Source organism: Heliangelus exortis, chromosome Z (genome assembly GCF_036169615.1).
Source record: "Heliangelus exortis chromosome Z, bHelExo1.hap1, whole genome shotgun sequence".
In the NCBI taxonomy this organism is placed as follows: domain Eukaryota; kingdom Metazoa; phylum Chordata; class Aves; order Apodiformes; family Trochilidae; genus Heliangelus; species Heliangelus exortis.
In genome coordinates, this window is record NC_092454.1 from 47943848 (window position 1) to 47961484 (window position 17637).

General features: G+C 42.2%; 1 protein-coding gene across 14 annotated transcripts in view; it reads left to right on the forward strand.

The window, feature by feature from the left end:
* Positions 1 to 15759, forward strand: part of KANK1 (KN motif and ankyrin repeat domains 1) — a 124012-nt gene extending 108253 nt beyond the window's left edge. For all 14 annotated transcript variants that reach the window (XM_071731515.1, XM_071731516.1, XM_071731517.1 and 11 more), the window contains 9 exons: positions 432 to 650; positions 894 to 1002; positions 2232 to 2441; positions 4393 to 4480; positions 7213 to 7432; positions 10221 to 10363; positions 10890 to 11090; positions 14055 to 14153; positions 14757 to 15759. In XM_071731515.1, coding sequence (XP_071587616.1) covers positions 432 to 650; positions 894 to 1002; positions 2232 to 2441; positions 4393 to 4480; positions 7213 to 7432; positions 10221 to 10363; positions 10890 to 11090; positions 14055 to 14153; positions 14757 to 14819 — 1352 coding nt within the window. In that variant the 3' untranslated portion in view covers positions 14820 to 15759. The remainder of the gene's footprint in view (positions 1 to 431; positions 651 to 893; positions 1003 to 2231; positions 2442 to 4392; positions 4481 to 7212; positions 7433 to 10220; positions 10364 to 10889; positions 11091 to 14054; positions 14154 to 14756) is intronic.
* The last annotated feature ends 1878 nt before the right edge of the window (positions 15760 to 17637 follow it).

The following is a 17637-nucleotide window of genomic DNA, read 5'->3' on the forward strand; positions in this document are numbered from 1 at the left end:
TGGCAGGAGCCAGGACCATCACACATACCTAAAGTGGAGGAAAGAGAAGGGCCATTCCTTTAATCCATCTTAAAACCAGTATATTTGTAGTTTTTCCTTCTATTGTATGTTTCCATGGAAAGCAAAACTCAGCTTTTTTTCTATTATTTTCTGAAAGTTATTTCACCCTTTTCCTATTGGATCCTGGGAAAGGGCATTGTAAAAGCAGAAGTGTTTCCGTGTTGCACCATTTTGGTTTTTATGGGTCCTTTTTTTGTTTGGTTGGGTTTTTTGTGTGAGTTTTTTTGTGGTTTTGTTTGTTTGGTTTTTGTTTTTTTGTTTGTTTGGTTTTTTGTTTGTTTTTTGTTTGTTTGTTGTTTTCCAGCTCAGTGTTTTCTCCCTGTTGATTACAGCGTTAACAGAAATGTTTTGGTCTGACTCTTCCCTGGCAGGTGCTACTTTGGAGTATATCCCTCATGGCCAACTTGCAAACCCCCATTTAACTTCAAACTTGAGAACACTGAAGTTGGAGCAGGACGCTGTGCCTCCACAGGAGGAGAGGAAGACTCCCCTGGTGGAAGCTGTTCGGGGAAGGAAGTCCTTTTCTTCTCAGGACAAAACTCTTGCTGCAATTAACCTGACAGATGACCAGCTTGCCTCTGGCCTCTATGGTAATAACTGGCTCACATTCACCTTTAATTGTACTGATGGAACTTGAATATGAAATACAGTTCAAGGAGGTTTTCAGGGTTCTCCGAGTTGTGAAAGCAGGGAGAGATGCAGCTACAGGGAAAGTCACATTTTGAGACCCTGTGTCTGCAGATAGTGCTTAGCTCTTTTTTTATTTTTTTCTTATAGTGCTTCAGTCAGAGCTTGCTACAGATTTGTACTGAGTATGTCTCTGTTTTCAACAGTATGCACCAGTAATGAAAACACACTCAAATCTATCATGAAGAAAAGGGATGGGAAGAGGGATTTGAGCAACACCAAGAAGAACCTTCAGTTTGTCGGCATTAATGGCGGGTAAGAGACCTCTCCCTGAAAAGTCTGCACCTGCAGCACTTTCACAGTGGGAAGGGAAGGAGAAAGATGGGAGTTCATGCACAGCCTTTCACAGTCTTTCAGGCTGAGGTGCATCTGCTGAGCTTAAGGGGAGATGAGAGGAAAAAACCCAACAGCTGAGCTCATCTTAATCCTCTGTGAACCTTTTGTGGTTGCAAGTCACACATGGGATCACTCTCAAGTACCTGTAGATTAGATTCCTGCCAAATTTAACACAGGAAAGTGAAACAAACTCAGAGAGCCACGGGAGCATTTCTCAGGCAATATTTTAGTAAGGAAAACTTCAGTTTGGCAGCTGACAAGTGCAGCACTGTGCTGTTGAACTATACAGCATGAGATGGTGCTGCCAGAGATTTAACTTTGCAGGCTTTGGGCTAAGAGCTTTTCTACACAAATACAGAAAACAGTATGGAAAAATGATCTTTTAAAATATTACTTACCCTTGCAGGATGTTGCAAAGAACTTTTAAAATGGTTTCACCAAATGTTTTTCAAAATTTCACCAGAATTTTTTATATATCTTTTCTATCCCATTTTAAAAATTTTTCTTTCTTACAAATGCCTTGTGCAGTGTATAGTCTTAACATCACAATTACTTCATCTCATACATATTGGCTAAAAATACTGTTACTTATAGTGGGGGAATGTTACCATTTATAAGTCAGTTATACATTAGAAGAATAGACTTGGTGCATTAATTTGTCAGATGCTGAGGTTAATGAAGTAAGAGAGTTGATTAGAAGCAGCATTGTAATTGTTCAAGTCATCAGTATTTCACCTAAAATATAAAAATACTTTGGATAGTCACAGGACAAAAAGTGAAAATTGTGTCCATTGTGTTAATATAGGCTTTTTAGCTTACCTGCTGATACCTATCTGATGATGCCTGGATAGTAAGGGAAAACCCACAATTTACTCTGAACAAAGTACCTTCATTTTTCTGTTAAGGCAGTGTCTGACAGTCTTAATACTTCTGTTTAAAAAAGGTTTTTCTTCCTTCATTACCTGCATGTAATAATCACAGTGTCAGTTGGCAGTGATACTGAGCAAAATGTGTAGAAAAGGCCTCTGAATAGAAAACAGGAGGACTAATACTTTGCAAGACATTTTTCAACTTGGTGCAGTGCAGGAAGGTGCCGACCACTGCTGTATGGCACTGAACAAAAGCATCCTTGCCCTTTCTGCCTCTAGGTACGAAACAACATCCAGTGATGAATCCAGCTCTGAGGAGAGCTCCTCATCAGACTCGGAGGATGAGTGCGAGGACCAGGAGTATCCCCATGTCCAGCACGCAGAGGAGGGGCAGCCTGTGTCTCATGCTCCAGAGGTGTGCGCTATGGGTGCAGAGAAGGACAGCATTCCCCCAGAAAGCGAGGCTGAGGAGGTGGAAATCAGAGAGAGGTAGGCTTGGTTGCCCTCACCTGAGCACCTCTGAGGGAGGGGATTAACTCCACCTCGTTTCCTGGGGCCAGCCACAGGCTGTGGCAGGGCTGGTGGAGAAAGTGCCAGCCTCATTGCTGCTCATCTGCTGCCTGCTCTCTCCTCCTCAAGTGGGTGAGGGTATCAGAGGGTGTCCTTTCTGGTGGCTTTTAAGTGGTCTGTTTATGGCGAGATCCAGAGTCTCTGCCAGGTCATGAAAGACACTTGTTGGAGAGCAAGCCGTGCCATGTTAAGAAGCTGGTCTGTGTAATAGTAAATAAGCAAACAAGTGATTCTTGAACCAGGAACATCAGGTCTGCAGCCTGCTGGGAGTGCATCTTGCATTTGCACCTTCCACAGCATCTCAGCTGCTTGACGAGGCAATGGAAAACAGCAGTGAGGAGGTCTTCCAGCCATGAGGTCATACACTTCATACGAGATCATATAGCATAACATACCTTCATAGACTTTGAGGCCATCATCACACACTTGTTCAGCATTTCATGTCTAAATTACTCCTCAAATTGCTGAAGTTTTCTCAAATTGAAGAGAAAGAGCTGTGTAAAGTTGCATTTGTCAGGCAAGGCATTATTTGTTTTGGGACATGGGAAATAGCAGTGTAGTGAGTGTTTACTGATTCTTGGTTAGTGAATGGACAAATGGAAGTATAAACATAGACAGTGATACAGGGTTTGCCAGATGTTTACAAGTATGCTAGCATGTAAAATTATGAAAGTGGAACAATAACACTCACAAAGGTAAGGCGAAATTAATGTCATGTTTCACTGGAGATATAGCTTAGTGTCAAACTTACCTGTAGTTATCAACTACTAAACAAAGGAGAAGCAGAAATTCATTAAGAGCTTTTTAGGCCTTTGAGCTGTGAATTTTGAAGTGCCCTGGGTTTTACTTATACAGTACTATAGGATGGCCTCTTATTTTACAGGTGGCAGAAAAAGATGGTCATACTCTCTAAGGAGCTCTCCTAACTTATATTTACTCAGCGAGGGGGGATGGTAAAGGAGTAGCAGGACAGCTTATATAGCCATGTATACTTGAGGAACATGCCCTTTGCAAAGTGGCTGCCCTGGCAATGCCCTTTGAGGGGCAGAGGCAGGGTGTTTGGCCACGTGGGACCAAGTGTGGTCCTTGTACTGGTGGAGCATTTCTCTGCTGCGGAAGCACCAGCATCTGGCTTGTAGCCTGGACGACTAAAATGCCTACTGTACATAGGAGTGTGTGAGCTTCTCTGCTTTTTGGGAGAATTTTCCTGGAAAATTGTGCTTTTCCTGGAAAATTGCCACTGTCCTCTGTGGCAAGTTGTAGGCAGAGATGGTTGGCCACAGCCTGGTGTGCCATGCAGCACAGTCATGGGCCTTCTTATGTTCAGTTGTTGTCTGAGTTTGAAATTTATGAGGGAAAAGGGGCAGAAGTGAAACCATGAAGGGGGATGGGAGAATGAGAGTAAATTTGCAGAGCAGATGCTATGAAAAAGTCTGGTTCCAGTGAATAGGAGCTGTTGGGGAGGCACTGCCTGCGACCCTTCCCACCAGTTAGTTTAGTTTCCATCACAGCTACTGGCATTTCCACTTGTTAATCAAGTAGACAAAGCACAGAGTCTGAAGTACATGTTGTGCAGCTGTAAAGCAGTAGGTGAGACTTTCCACTAGAAGGGCTGGCAGGTCTAAAGCACAGAAACTATGGGTTGTCTGCTCCCCATTCCCACTGCTCCCTCTCCATACATCTGGGAAGCACATTTTCCTCTCCATGGAGGTCCTGCCAGCAGCTCCAGTTGCCATAGAAAAGAGCTGCCAGAGCAGCTTCTGCATTGCAGCAGCTGATGGAAGCATTTCTTTCAGAAAGATTAATGTTTCTTTGCTGAAACATTAGGAGCAAAATCGAAGTGTGCCATGTATTCTTTTGTCTTCCTCAGATATGAACTAAGTGAAAAGATGCTTTCTGCTTGTCACCTGCTGAGAAACAACATTGATGACCCCAAGGCATTGACCAACAAAGATGTGGTAAGCAATGCAGGGCAGAATTCTCTTTGAGCTGCAACAGAAAAACTTCAGGGAAGGATAACCTCTGGTTTTGCAGGACCAGCACATCAGTGACAAGGCAGAAAACAATTTCATTGCATGGAAGAGTCACAAAATGCTTTTTTTACCAGGACACTTGTCTGGAGAATGTACTTGTGCTTTTTGTGGTGGGGTGTTGTTGTCCCAAGGCACACACATAAAAATAGCAACATGAAAACACAGTTTCAACACATCCTTGCATTCCCACATTATTTTTGGAAGTGTTGCTTGAGCACTACTCTGGGCAGCTTCCAGGCCTTGCTTTAAGAGACTCTGTGGGGTGAGGAACATGTTCATTTCCATGACAAAAGTCCCAAATGTGTTCTGAAACTGCAAGTACCCTGCCTCCTGCTAAGCACAGAAATACTCCTTCTGTCTCACTGAATGCTCTGGTGGTTTGTATCAGTGCAGCAGGGAGTGGGGAGTATTCATTGTTAATACTCAGTCTCAAGAAACAAAGTTTTATTTGCATCATATAGGAACTGCCTATGCTACTTTATGAGGATAATTTGAAAGCAAAGGAACACTGCTTGGTGATATGAAATTGAATTTTGCATTTGTTAAACTTGTGGATGATGTAAAAGGCAAGAGTGCAGTGCCAGTCTCCTCTGCTGTAGATCATCTGCAGCTTCTTAGGGACAATAGTACTTTCTGTAAGACAGATGATAATACTTTCTTTGTCCAATTCTAATATTGGTAGTCCAGACAATGTTTTGAAAGGTTGTTTAATACAATTGTGATGGGTAGTTTTTAATCCTGGGTCAGTCCTTCAGGAGCAGTTTAGGCATTCAAGCAACAAATGCTTCTAGGCTCAGTCAGAATTGAAATATCAAAAATTGCATAACCAGGTGGTAATCTCTGCCTTAGAAGTGTAATTAGAATTTACATGTTTCCTTCTTGTGTTTAAAATGCTTGTCAGCACAAGTGGTGCTTTGTAGCTGGAAAGTGCAGACTAATCAGCTCTTGTTCTCTGTCTGTCTACTGATTAAAAAGTCTTGTCCAGAAAGGGTAAACTTCAGTACAGCTAGGGATCTGTATAAAGTGTCCCAGCCTGTTCCAAGATACTCAGCTCTTGTATCTGCTGTTTACACCAGAAAGAGGTATGGACTGCTTCCTTAGGGATGTGATGGATTATTTGAATTTTTTAAAAAAGTATACCATTTACTTAGTAATGCATGTGATACTGTGACTGCAAGAATAATTTCTTAATAGTGTTTTGTACTTAGTAGTCCTAAAGTAATAATTAAAGAATTGTTTTGTGTCTCTTTATTACCACTTCTGTGTTTCAGCTCTGTATGTTCACACACATGGTCTCTTCACTCAAACGGTTGGACCTTTGAAGCTATTCTTACAGGAGTACTAGTGTAAAATAGTCTGTATAAAGGTATATGTAGTACAGATACATATTTAGGACTGAGATGTGCAGAATATTGTCTGGCCTTTACCAGACATGATTTCCTTCTAGAGCTACTAATAGAGACTCTCTGTGTTTTTCGTAGAGGCTAGAGAAGTTTGCTGTCTTCTCTTCAGAATTGTCCATGAACCTACTGGCAATATTGCCACCTTGCAGGTGGGAGTATGTGAGAAGGACAACATGGTGATCCATCTGGGTTAGAGAAATTGCCTCAATGGCCAGTGACTGCAGGAACCTCCTTAGCTCTCAGATAGGTCTGATCTACCTACAGTGAGGCTCCTGCCTCTCTACCCTCAGTCTCTACCAATGGGAAAGTTTATCTTGAATGTCTAGCCTGGATCTGCTCTCTGCAGCTAAAATCCCCTACTACTACAGCCAGTCAGTCTGCAGGTGAAGAATGGGTTGGTTTTTTTCTCACTCTGACAGCCCTTTGCACTGTGAAGATGTTTCAGGAGTCTTTTTTCCAGCTTTCTTTCTGCAGAGAATCTCTACTCCTTCCCATCTGATAGATTTTCTTGACCTAGTAGTTCTCGCTGATTACCTTTGAAGCCTTTTTTTTTTGACCAAGTCTTTTGTATCGTTCAGTGATCAGATCAGATAAGGTGGTGCAGCTGTTGCCCTCACAGTGCTACGTGGAGAGAAGGGACTGTATCACATGCTGTGCCAGTTCTGAATCTGTTTATTCATCCAAAACCAGTATTTGCCTTTTCCATTACAGTGTGATGTTGTTGACTTAGGTTCAGCTTGTGATCTTCCATAATGCCCAGCCTTTCTTCTTCAGAACTGCTGTCCAGCCAGTTCTCCTGTACTTTATGCATTTGGCAATTCATGCCTCAGGACTGGACATGATTTGCTTGGCATGCTGTTTTTTTAACTCCCTGAGAAATGTGTGTTCCCATTGCTCTTAGTGTTTGGTTCATCAGTGATTTGTAAGCCTAAGCATTTAATGGAAGTGGTTACTTGAAGTCTTTTTTTCTGTTCAACCATATTTGATATTCATTGAATCTAGGGGTAATCTCATCCTAAAATTCTGCACCCTCAGAAGTGAACCATTTCTGAAAATAAGGTGAAACGAGAGGAGGTAAACAATGGATTAAGTCAAGAGGGGGAATTTCAGTCCGTATATCTTGATCGTGTGCTGAATACATTTGTCCCACATCTGACTGAAAAACCCTTGACCTCCTGCATCACTGACTTGTGGGATGGAAAATCCTTTAAATCGGTTGCCCATATGCAAATTTTTTTATCTTGGTTTTGGCAGAGGTTTTGTTTAAATACCATCCAGCACGAGTGGTTTCGTGTCTCAAGTCAGAAGTCGGCTGTCCCAGAAATGGTTGGAGACTACATAACTGCTTTTGAAGAGATTTCCCCTGCTGTTCTCAAGCATATCATCAATATGGCAGATGGAAATGGAAACACTGCTCTTCATTACAGTGTTTCACATTCTAACTTCGAAATTGTAAAGCTTCTTCTGAATGCAAGTATGTTGACTTTTTTAAAATATTATTATTGGTGGTGGTTGTTATTGTTTTTTGTTTTGTTTGTTTTTTATTATTATTATTAGGTTTTGGAGTACTCTCGGATGAAACTCTTGATGAGCAAGAGGTCATTTTGAGCTTCCTCTAGCAGCCAATATAACTTAACAATTACACACTGTTAGCTCACTTGGGCTCACTTGGGTAGTCTAGAACTCTTGTTTCTAGCACTAGCTTTGGAAGTGATGGAAGTTGCTCTGAAAGAAGTTACAGAAACATTCAAGTAAATTATAGACAGAGTTGACCCATGTTTGGAACATGGAACGTCATGATAGGTAGGTCCCTGACTCTTGGACTGTTGTCCAAGTTCAGCAGCGTCAGCCACCAGTAATTTTCTCTGAAGGCAGTGCTGCTGCTGCATAGCCAAAGGTAGGATGCTGGTGGAGGAAAATGCATTCAGCTGTAGACATCTATGTTAAACATTCAGACTAGTCTGGCTTTATCTTACTGGAGTGGTACAGAAGCTTCTGGCCACCACCTTTGCTGTCCTGAGAAACAGGAGCAATATGGCATTACATCGTATGGGAGCATTTTCCCAATTCGTGATGAATGTGATAATGCTCCACTTAGTTGCTTTGGTTGTTGCTTCCTTCTCTTGATCCACTAACAACACACACAATACAGAGAGGATAGTGGCAGAGGGGAGAGACTCCAGAGCATCTGTTCCCCAAGTGTGCTAAACCAGAAGGCATCCAGCAGAAGGTGTCAGACGCTGGAGCCTGATCCAGGCACCATGTGGTCTGTTTAAGCCTCTCTTTGCTCCCTTACTGAAGTTTCTTTCTCTAAATTAGTTACAAAACCCGTCACAACCGGTTGTGAGGCTTAATTAGGCCAGTGACACGGTTGGAGTATAAACCTAGCAATATTTATAAATCCAGAAGGGTAGTATCAGATAAACAAGGATAGTAATGATACAGATCTCAGCTTTGGTAACCCACAAAACACATCTGTCACACACACAGAGACTTCCTCTGCAGGAAAGCTAGCACTTTGAAATCTCTGGTCCTGTTTGAAGGCAGCCTGTTGGGAAGAGTGAGTCACAGCAGGGGAATGCAGGGAATGTCAGGAGCGCAGTGAAACGCAGCAGGCTGGCCCTACACCCAGCTCTGGGAGGAAATTGCCCCTCGGCTTCCCTGGGTATCTCCGGATAGTGTTGGCACACTCATCCCTTGCTGAAATTCAGGACTCCTGTAGTTTATAGCAGTTGGTGTATTCCTATCAACACAGCAGATTTTGACTGTAAAATCCAACAACCACGACTAGTGCCAGGTGTGCAGGAACACACTGCATTTGCCAGCACTTGGAAAATGTTGGTGAACAGGCAGATTCCTTCAGATTTCAATAGTCTTCCTCTGGACTATGTCTAAATGGTCACTACAGTAACCTTTAGAGTGTGGTTATATTTCAGGCAGACTCTTGGTGCAAAAACTGCACGTCTGTGTGTTTGGTGGAAGAGCAGATGAGACAAGAGACTCCTCTGTGTCACCATGCAGTGTTAGTTACTAGGAGGACAAATAGAAAACAGCTCAACTTATGAGCTATATAGAAAAGAAACTGAAGTGTGAGCTCAAACAGCATGCCTCTGCTGAAGTAGCCTAGTCAGGCTAGGAAGGCATTGTTTCCAGTACTTATTCATTATTCATGAAGTAATGCATGCAGCAGTATCATGTTCTGTGGCTTCAGTGGCTCTTAGAAGTGACTTCTGAAAGTAAGGTTGAGCTACTGGTTATACACTGGTTAGCACAGGTATAGCCTATGGAACATGAAAAAAAATGTGCATTTTCTTACATCTGCCCTTGTATGACTTCTGCAATGTTCTTTTCACTTTAAAAGAAAAAAAAATCAAAAAAAAAAAAATCAAAAAAAAGTAAAGAAAAAAAGAAGAAAAAGAAGCCTTTGGCAATAAATCTGAAGAATTTCCTGAAACATTTTGTTTGTTAAGATGTCTGTGGTGCATTTTAACCCCAAGTCTAGAGATACTGTTTCTGGAAGTCTGAGTCCTTGCTTTCCAGTATGAAAGTTCCAGTGCCTGGTAATCTGCCCTGTTGGATTTCTGCAGAATTTTAGGAACAGAGACAGACTGGAGAACTCCTGTCATTTGTTGGCACTAATCAGAGGACTTGACTATGTTTGTTCCAAGAGTAATTTTCTTCACGGTAAAATACTCTTTAGAGCTGGGAACAGTCTTTAACTGAAAGGCTTTTTTCTGCAGCTCCAAAACACATAAGAGTACACTTGATCTCTAAAGTAGCGCCAGTTACAGGAAAATCTTTGTGCTGAGGAGAAAGTACTTTCCTGATGACCATGTTGCTGGACTGTTTTTATTTTACAGTATAAATCCTCTCAAGAGAGGAGCTTAAAGACTCTCCTGACCATATTCCTGGGATTCTGACCCATGACCATGATGGCCATGTCAAATTTTGAACCACTTACTTTTACATAAGAAAAGTATCACACAAAGGAAGCACTAAATGATGACATACAAAGTAGTTTTGTGCTCTCCCTTGTGTTTCATGCACAACAGAGAATAATTCTTTTCTCCCTCAGGCTCAAGAGTACCCCCATTTCTGTTTTTTTTTCCTTATACACTTTCCCTTGAATTACTTCCATTATGAGAGCAATTGCTGCTTTCTCTTTTTATAGGCTGCTCTAATAACAGTTTATTCAGTTCATTAGCACAATTGCTGCTTTTTGGGTTCCTGTTTTCCAAAGAAATTATCTCATCCCCTTGCAGATGTCTGTAATGTAAATCACCAGAACAAGGCCGGCTATACCCCCATCATGCTTGCTGCACTTGCAGCTGTGGAAGCAGAGAAGGACATGAGGATAGTGGAGGAGCTGTTCAGCTGTGGGGACGTGAATGCTAAAGCCAGCCAGGTTAGTCAAATGGTCAAGGAGACATTGTCCACACTGCCATGTGTTTTTTTTTTATTTTTTCACCCATGCTCTGATCCCAGCTCCATCAGTTCAGCTTTTGCACTCATTCATTTTCACCCTCTTCAGTCTTTGATGTTTGTGTGTATGTTTCTAGCTGCTATATACTAAATGGAGCTCTGAAAGCGCAGTTGAGCCTCAGGTCTTCTAAAAATGAAGATTCAATATTATATAAAAGAATCAACACTGAATTTTGGGAGGCTGCACCATTTAGCTGCTTCCAAGGAGCTCCAGATGCCTAGAAATAGACCTGGTATCATCCATGAATTTAATAAATAGCTATGTGAATGTGGGATATATTAGGCATTAGAGATATTTCAGCAATGGCAAGCAGAGCCTTGACAATGCTGTATAAAACAACAATCTTCAGTGCCAAAAAAAAAAAAAAAAAAAAGCAAATTAAAACAAATCATTCTTTGTCATTGTGTGTCTCTGTAATTACCTGGGTTTTCCTCTTCTTTCCATGCAGGCTGGTCAGACTGCATTGATGCTAGCTGTGAGTCATGGGCGGATAGACATGGTTAAAGCTTTACTGGCCTGTGGTGCAGATGTCAATATCCAGGACGATGAGGGCTCCACAGCTCTGATGTGTGCTAGTGAACACGGACACGTAGAGATTGTCAAGCTTCTGCTGGCTCAGCCTGGATGTAATGGTACCCTCGAGGACAATGTGAGTTGCCTTTCCAATAATGCTTGATCAGACAGCTTCTCTGTAATGTTTTTGTAACTCAGTTATTTTGGGGCAATGGAGAGCTGCTGAAATCTCTGACTCATAGTACCAAAGTACCAAATACTTGAATCCTCTTCCTAGGGGTAGCAAGTGCTGTGTTTATTTGGCTAGTATCTGCATTTCTAACAAGCCTACTCAGTAGCACTATTTTATGGTTAGTTGTAGATGTACAGCAGCCAGAGCAGGAAAAAACCCCAACGTTTGCATTTGCATTCTCATGGTAAAACATCTTGCCTTCTCACATTCATAGAATCAAAGCATGGTTTGGGTTGGAAGGGACTTCAAAGATCCCCTAGATTAAATGCCCCTGACATGGGCAGGGACACCTTTTATCAGACCAGGTTTCTTAAAAGCTCATTTAGCCTGGCCTTGAATGCTTCCAGGGAGGAGGCATCCACAGGCAACCTGGGCAAACCACATGCCCTTTCAAAAAGTCCCTCTTCAGCTTCTCTGTGAGTCCTCTTCAGGTACTGGGAGGCTGCTATAAGGTCTCTCTGAAGCTCCCATCTGTCCCCATCTGTCTCAGCCTGTCTTAATAGGAGAGGGGCTTTAGCCCTCAGATGGTCTTTGTGGCCCTCCAGTTGAGTCACTCCACTAGATCCAAGTCCTTCTTGTGCTGACTGCTCCAGAGCCGAACACAGTATTCCAGGCAGGGTCTCACCAGAGCAGAGAGGGAGAATGGCCTCCCTCGACCTGCTCATCATGCTTTTTTCCCCCTGGTCACATTCCTTCCGCTGTCCTCAGGAGTCTTCCAGTTTTCAGTCAGGACATTGTCTGGGGACTTAACAGCTTTGTTGTGTTGTTTTCCTGTGTCCATGGCAAGCATCAACCCTACAGTTCTTTTCACAGGATTTTCACACAGTATCAGCACCATTACCTTTGAGGATAAATGTTTGGTCTTTGTCATGAAGCTACGTTCTCCTTGCAGTAAAGAGATACAGACTGTGATTTCAGTGCCAAGTGAAGAACTTGTGTATTTCTTGGTTACAAGGATCATAGCAGCCTATGCTGTCAGTGGACAGTTTGATCTATAGACTTCTCAAGCTTGAAAATGTTGACTTAGCGTGACACAGACTTGATAGTACTGTGTTCTCTTTAACATCACTTTTCCATTCTTCCTACTGCTTTTCTCACTGAGCAGTGAACTGGGACCTGGGTTTGAGAGTTGGGAAGGCAGTAGGTGGTTATTTGTTTAAGCTTTTGTAGAGAGGCAGAGACATGATTTCTTTTCATTCACTCACACGCTGCAGGAGCTGGCTCAGTTGCCCAGTGATGACAGTGGTGTGTAACAGCTGTCCTGAGAGGAATATGTAAGAAGGTCTTAGTGTAACACTTTTGGGTCTAGGCTCCTGCAGCCTGGGTACTGTTAGCACTATTAATCATCAAACCAATAATTAAAGTCTTTATGGCTACAGGACACTTAACTGTTCCTGTAGGCAGGAATACTGTTTCCCAAGCACAGTTTGTCGTCTGCTTATTATTCATTTTATAATGAGTTTGTGCTGGTAGAGTACAAGATTTTTAGCATTCCCTCAGCTATTCTGAGTGTGTCAGTGATGCTTTCCCAGTCAGCATGATCAGTAGTAAGCTGAGCTCCATGATACTGATGTGTGCCACTTTAACAGTGATTCAGCATCTCTCTTTAAGAGCTTAACTTTTCCTCGTGTTGACTTTTTGTTCTGCATATATAGTGCATTATGTTGTGCTGTAGTGGAGGGCTCTTCTAGCTCCCTGTCTGCCCAGGACAATTAGATTTATGTATAATCAGTCCCTGTAGTCTCATAAGAAGATCTTGCACTTGGATGCTGCCTCTCATGTCCCATGCTGCAAAAGGGATCTCCTTAAGAAACTAATGCTGCCCTCTCTAATAGCAGTGCTGTGGCAGTAGCTGGAAAACGTGCTCCATTCGGAAAGCCAACAGAAGAGGCAGTCCCTATGAGAGGACACTTCAAGTGGTGGTATTATTGTGGAAACTTCTATGCAAAAGAATCCAAACCCAGGGGGTGGACCAGTAAGCCACTGTGAGATTTGTGCTGAGGTCGTAGTTGCCCACTTTGTAATTTACACACCATCAGAGAGCAGGATCTTGTAGCCATGTGATGCATGCACCAGTTTCAGGAAGGGAAGGAAGCATGGAAGGCAGAGTTGGGTTTATGGCATCTTCGTACATATGTGCCCCTCTGACAGATCAGAGGTTCATATCACAGGTTGAATGACATCTACTTCTTCCTGGACCAAACATGGTCTGAAGGTCAATAGGTCAGTAGGTCAATAACTTAACCTTTCAGCGAGTGCACTCTTTGCCCCTAGCAGCCTCAATAACTATGGTTGCTGAAAGGAACAGTATCTTGAGAGAAATGGAGGGGACAGTATTTGATTGGGAAGGTCCATATCTTTGTAGCTAGGCTTTCATCAGGGAGCATTTGGAATTATTAATTCCAGTGCTCTTAGTGTTAATGGGAGCTATAACACAACAATTATCATTATAACACAGCAAGTATCATGGTATTAGACTAGCATTTGTCCCTCCCTTATCATCTCTTCCCACTCCTTACTGCCATTGTAGTTTCTCTCAGCCTGTCCTCTGAAATCACTGGTCTTACACAGCACTACATGTAACATTATTGTGATAATGGCATGCTCATTCTTCCTCAGTAATAATTGAGACTCCTCAGTGAGAGAAATTATGAGGTCTCTGACAATGGGACTACCTCATAAAACAGCAGTGTAAGGCTTATTGTCACTTAATTATAATAAAACAAAATTAAACAAGACTCTAAATTAACCCAAATGTCTGTCTGAGCAGTAGGGTCTCCATAACTTCCCTTCTCTATGGGCTAATGGTGCTGTTAACGCACACAAGCACTAATTCTCTTAATACTTCCTCTTTTTTTTTTCTCTCAGGATGGCAGCACAGCACTTTCAATAGCCCTGGAAGCTGGACATAAGGACATAGCTGTTCTCCTTTATGCCCATGTCAACTTCTCCAAAACCCAGTCACCGGTTAGTACACAACCTTCTACAGTTTATGCTTTAAGTTGATGGTCCTGAACGTAACAGTAGAACAGAAACAAAGATTACCCTCCCACCAGCTGTACAGGCAGTACAGCACATGAAATTTTGAGTTTATTCGCAAGATAATTTTTATGCTACTAAGTGGAATGTACATTTTTAAATACAGGTTGACTGCTAAAGGCAGAGCCCTGGCTGAAGGACACCTTCTCCCCTTTATCTGGAGTACAAATAGCTCCCTATGAGGGTTCACTTACTCTGGCTAGTTTTCAGAGGTGTTTCTTGCATCACTGTAATGCTAATTGTTGACTTGGTCACCAAAACACAGCCAGTAGGTACAGCTGTCCTGTGTGTTCTGGCAGCTCTACACCTGCTCTCTGAGCCCAAACACACTCTTCTGTTGAACTGCTGCTGAACAGCAGCCACTCTTAGTCAGTAGGCTGCATGATAGCTGGCACCATTCTTACTAAAATGGAGAAAATAAAAGAAACATTAAGCCGTGCAATTAAAGGACAGGGACTGAACAGAGTGCTTGTGAGTGCTACGTGCTTGTAACAATTTCCCTTTGATTAATTATTCTTTCCTCTTTTCTAGGGCACTCCTAGGCTTAGCAGAAAGACATCTCCTGGTCCCACTCACAGAGCCATGTTTGAGTAGTATTGCCTGAATATCTGTAAAAATCTCTATGCCATCTGTAAGCTGCTAAATGTTACTGTTTCACTGAGACAGACACTGAATGTAATTGTCTTGTGCCTGAACTCACCAGCAAAGTCAAAGCAGAGATCTAGTACTAAAGATAAAAAACTGTAAACTTGAAGCAAGCATATAGTTAAGTAGTGCTCAGCTGAGAACTTTAGCCACAACGGTTCTTTTGCTCACCTACTCATCTTTCCATACACTGGCATAAATCCTGTTTTTCTTTGCTGTAGAGAATCCTTTCCTGTGTTATGTACAGCCTAAAACTTTTAAAGCTATCTATGCAGGGGTGTCCTGGTGTCTTATTTTTAACCATTCTAAAATATATTTGTATTTACTGTGCCTAGACTTCATCACAGTAACTTTTCCATATATTTCATTCCAACATGATTTTGATGTTTTTAATTACTTTGAAATTCAGAAGTTGCTGTTGCTTATGTAGTCAGCTCCGTGAATCTTGAGCTGGTGGGTGAGTGGGTAGGTATTGGGGATAGAGCCTCTGGTCAGGTCTGAAGTTCACTAAGTAAGTTGTTGCTAATTGGGGATAATGTATAACTTTTTATATGAGAGATACTAGTATCTATAAAATTAACTCGCACAGTATTTTCAACATTTTATATTCCTTAATAATTAAAAAATACATGAAGAATTACATGTCCTGTTACCATATTTTTATTAACTGTGTCAGTCTGTAAGCTCCATACATGTTTATTGGAGAGTAAAATTAGAGGTACCAGCTGTATATTCCCCTTCAGTGGAATTGAGCATAGTTTTTGGTGCGTATTTATGGAATGCTATTACCTTGTCACATTCACTTTAGTCATGTGTATTGAAATGTTTGAAGTGCCTTAGACTCTTGCCATATTTTCAGAATAAAATTTCACTATGCTGTTTTACTCTTCTCCTGTTTTACATGTGATTTTTTGTCATCCACAAATGCTGCAAATCACAACTGCAGCAGCAGAACAGGGTAGATTGGTGAGACAAGGCTGGGAGGACAGGGTAGATCAGCCCTTGAGGGCTGCTGATACAAACAGCATCTGTGCCTAAACTAGCTTTTTCCTGCTGACTGGCAAAATCAAAAGGTCTGCCCGAGGTGATATACCTTCCCTGGTCTTGCACGTGCTGCAAAGGTTGGGCCCTTTGCTGTTTGGGAGAGAAGTGGCCTGTTGGCCATGTGAAGCATCATTGAAGGATGCTGTTCCAAGTAGTTTCCTTGAACTGCGAAGTGGTTACCAGCTGAAAGCTTTTTTTGCCCTTGAGCTTGATATTCCAAAGGTGGCAGCTTGATGAATGTGGCGGGTTTTAGATGGCATTGGAGCAAGTCCTAAACTAGTATCCTTATCAATTCACACTTACCTGATGAGACACAAACACACCTCAGTGCCTACCTTTAGAAGGAACCAAACACTTGTGTTCTTCTGTGTCCTTCCTTCTTCCCTTCATAGCTCCTTACAGAACAGTTTTTCCTACATAGCCCTTTTGAAATAGAGACTGGTCTACATGGACTTTGTAACTTGGGCTGCATGAAATTTCTCTGAGCTCTGTCAGAGCTGATTTGTTCCAGCTTTTCAGGTACCGTGTGATAACAGTGCTAGGCTGGTACTCAACTGCTTGGACATGTCCTCTGGGTAACAGGCAGATGAAGTCTCTCTGCTGGGAGGTCATGTCTTAATACATCAGTCCCAAACAAGGCTTACGACCCTTGCCCCCCCACCTTGAGGTCAGGCTTTTCCTATTACGCCCTTCTGTGCAATAAATAGTCCTTCTTACTTGTCAATTAGCATTAATTTTCTGTGGATGCTGCCTCACCTGGGTCCTACCTGCTAGTTAAAGAGTTGTCACCAACTTGCCAAATTACAGTGAAAATAAGGTCTTCCCTCTGATGACAAATGGCAGCAGGCAATTCCCTTGGCACACCCAGTCAGACAGTGTGTGCAGGCTGTCCTGTACAGCAGGGAGCTGAGTTATGCCCCATGTGTGTGTTCACCCAATGAACTGAGACTTTGTCACGCACACAGAGGATAACACAAGCACAGGCTTCCCAATAAATTCCTCATTCACTCTGGACCCACGTGGTTTTCTTGTTCAGCAGGATTACTGGAAGCTGGATCTCCCCACCTTTGGCATGGCAAGAGTGAATTCAGTTTCATTTTCAGAGCAGCTGATCTGCCACCTCTTGTCAGAGTCTGAACTGTCTGGAAAGCAATCAAGATAATCTGTTCTTGTCTTTATGAATTTGAAACACATGCAATGCTGGAGTTAAACAATCCAAGCTGATGAAGTGGAGGAGAAGGATTACTCCTTTAATCTTTCTCCAGAACTTGTTCTGATTTTACAGAAAATCCTGTTCATTTATTTATGCGTGCTTGCCTGTATCTAATGGACGAAATTCTTGTCTGGTGGGGAGACATCATATTGCCAAGACAGAATTTGGAACAAGGACAGGTTTCTATTTTCAGTTTTATCAAGAAAATAATGTTTATTTAGCACTGGTTTGACCAAAACCGGTCTATTTCAGCCTTCTTAAGGAAGTGATACTTTTAACTCTGGCTTATCTGTCATGACAGTGTTTTAACATACACCTAAAAGGAGCAGGGAGCTGTTTCTCAATGATCCTGATGGGCCCCATCCAACTTGACAAACTCTATGACAGCAGTTTTAAAGCCTTTAGATTATGCTCCAAAGTCTGACTTGCTTAAAGAGCAGGCTGAACTGTCTCATAATGTTCTCTTCAGTAATGCCACCATATTGCTGTAGGAGATAACTAAATTAGTAA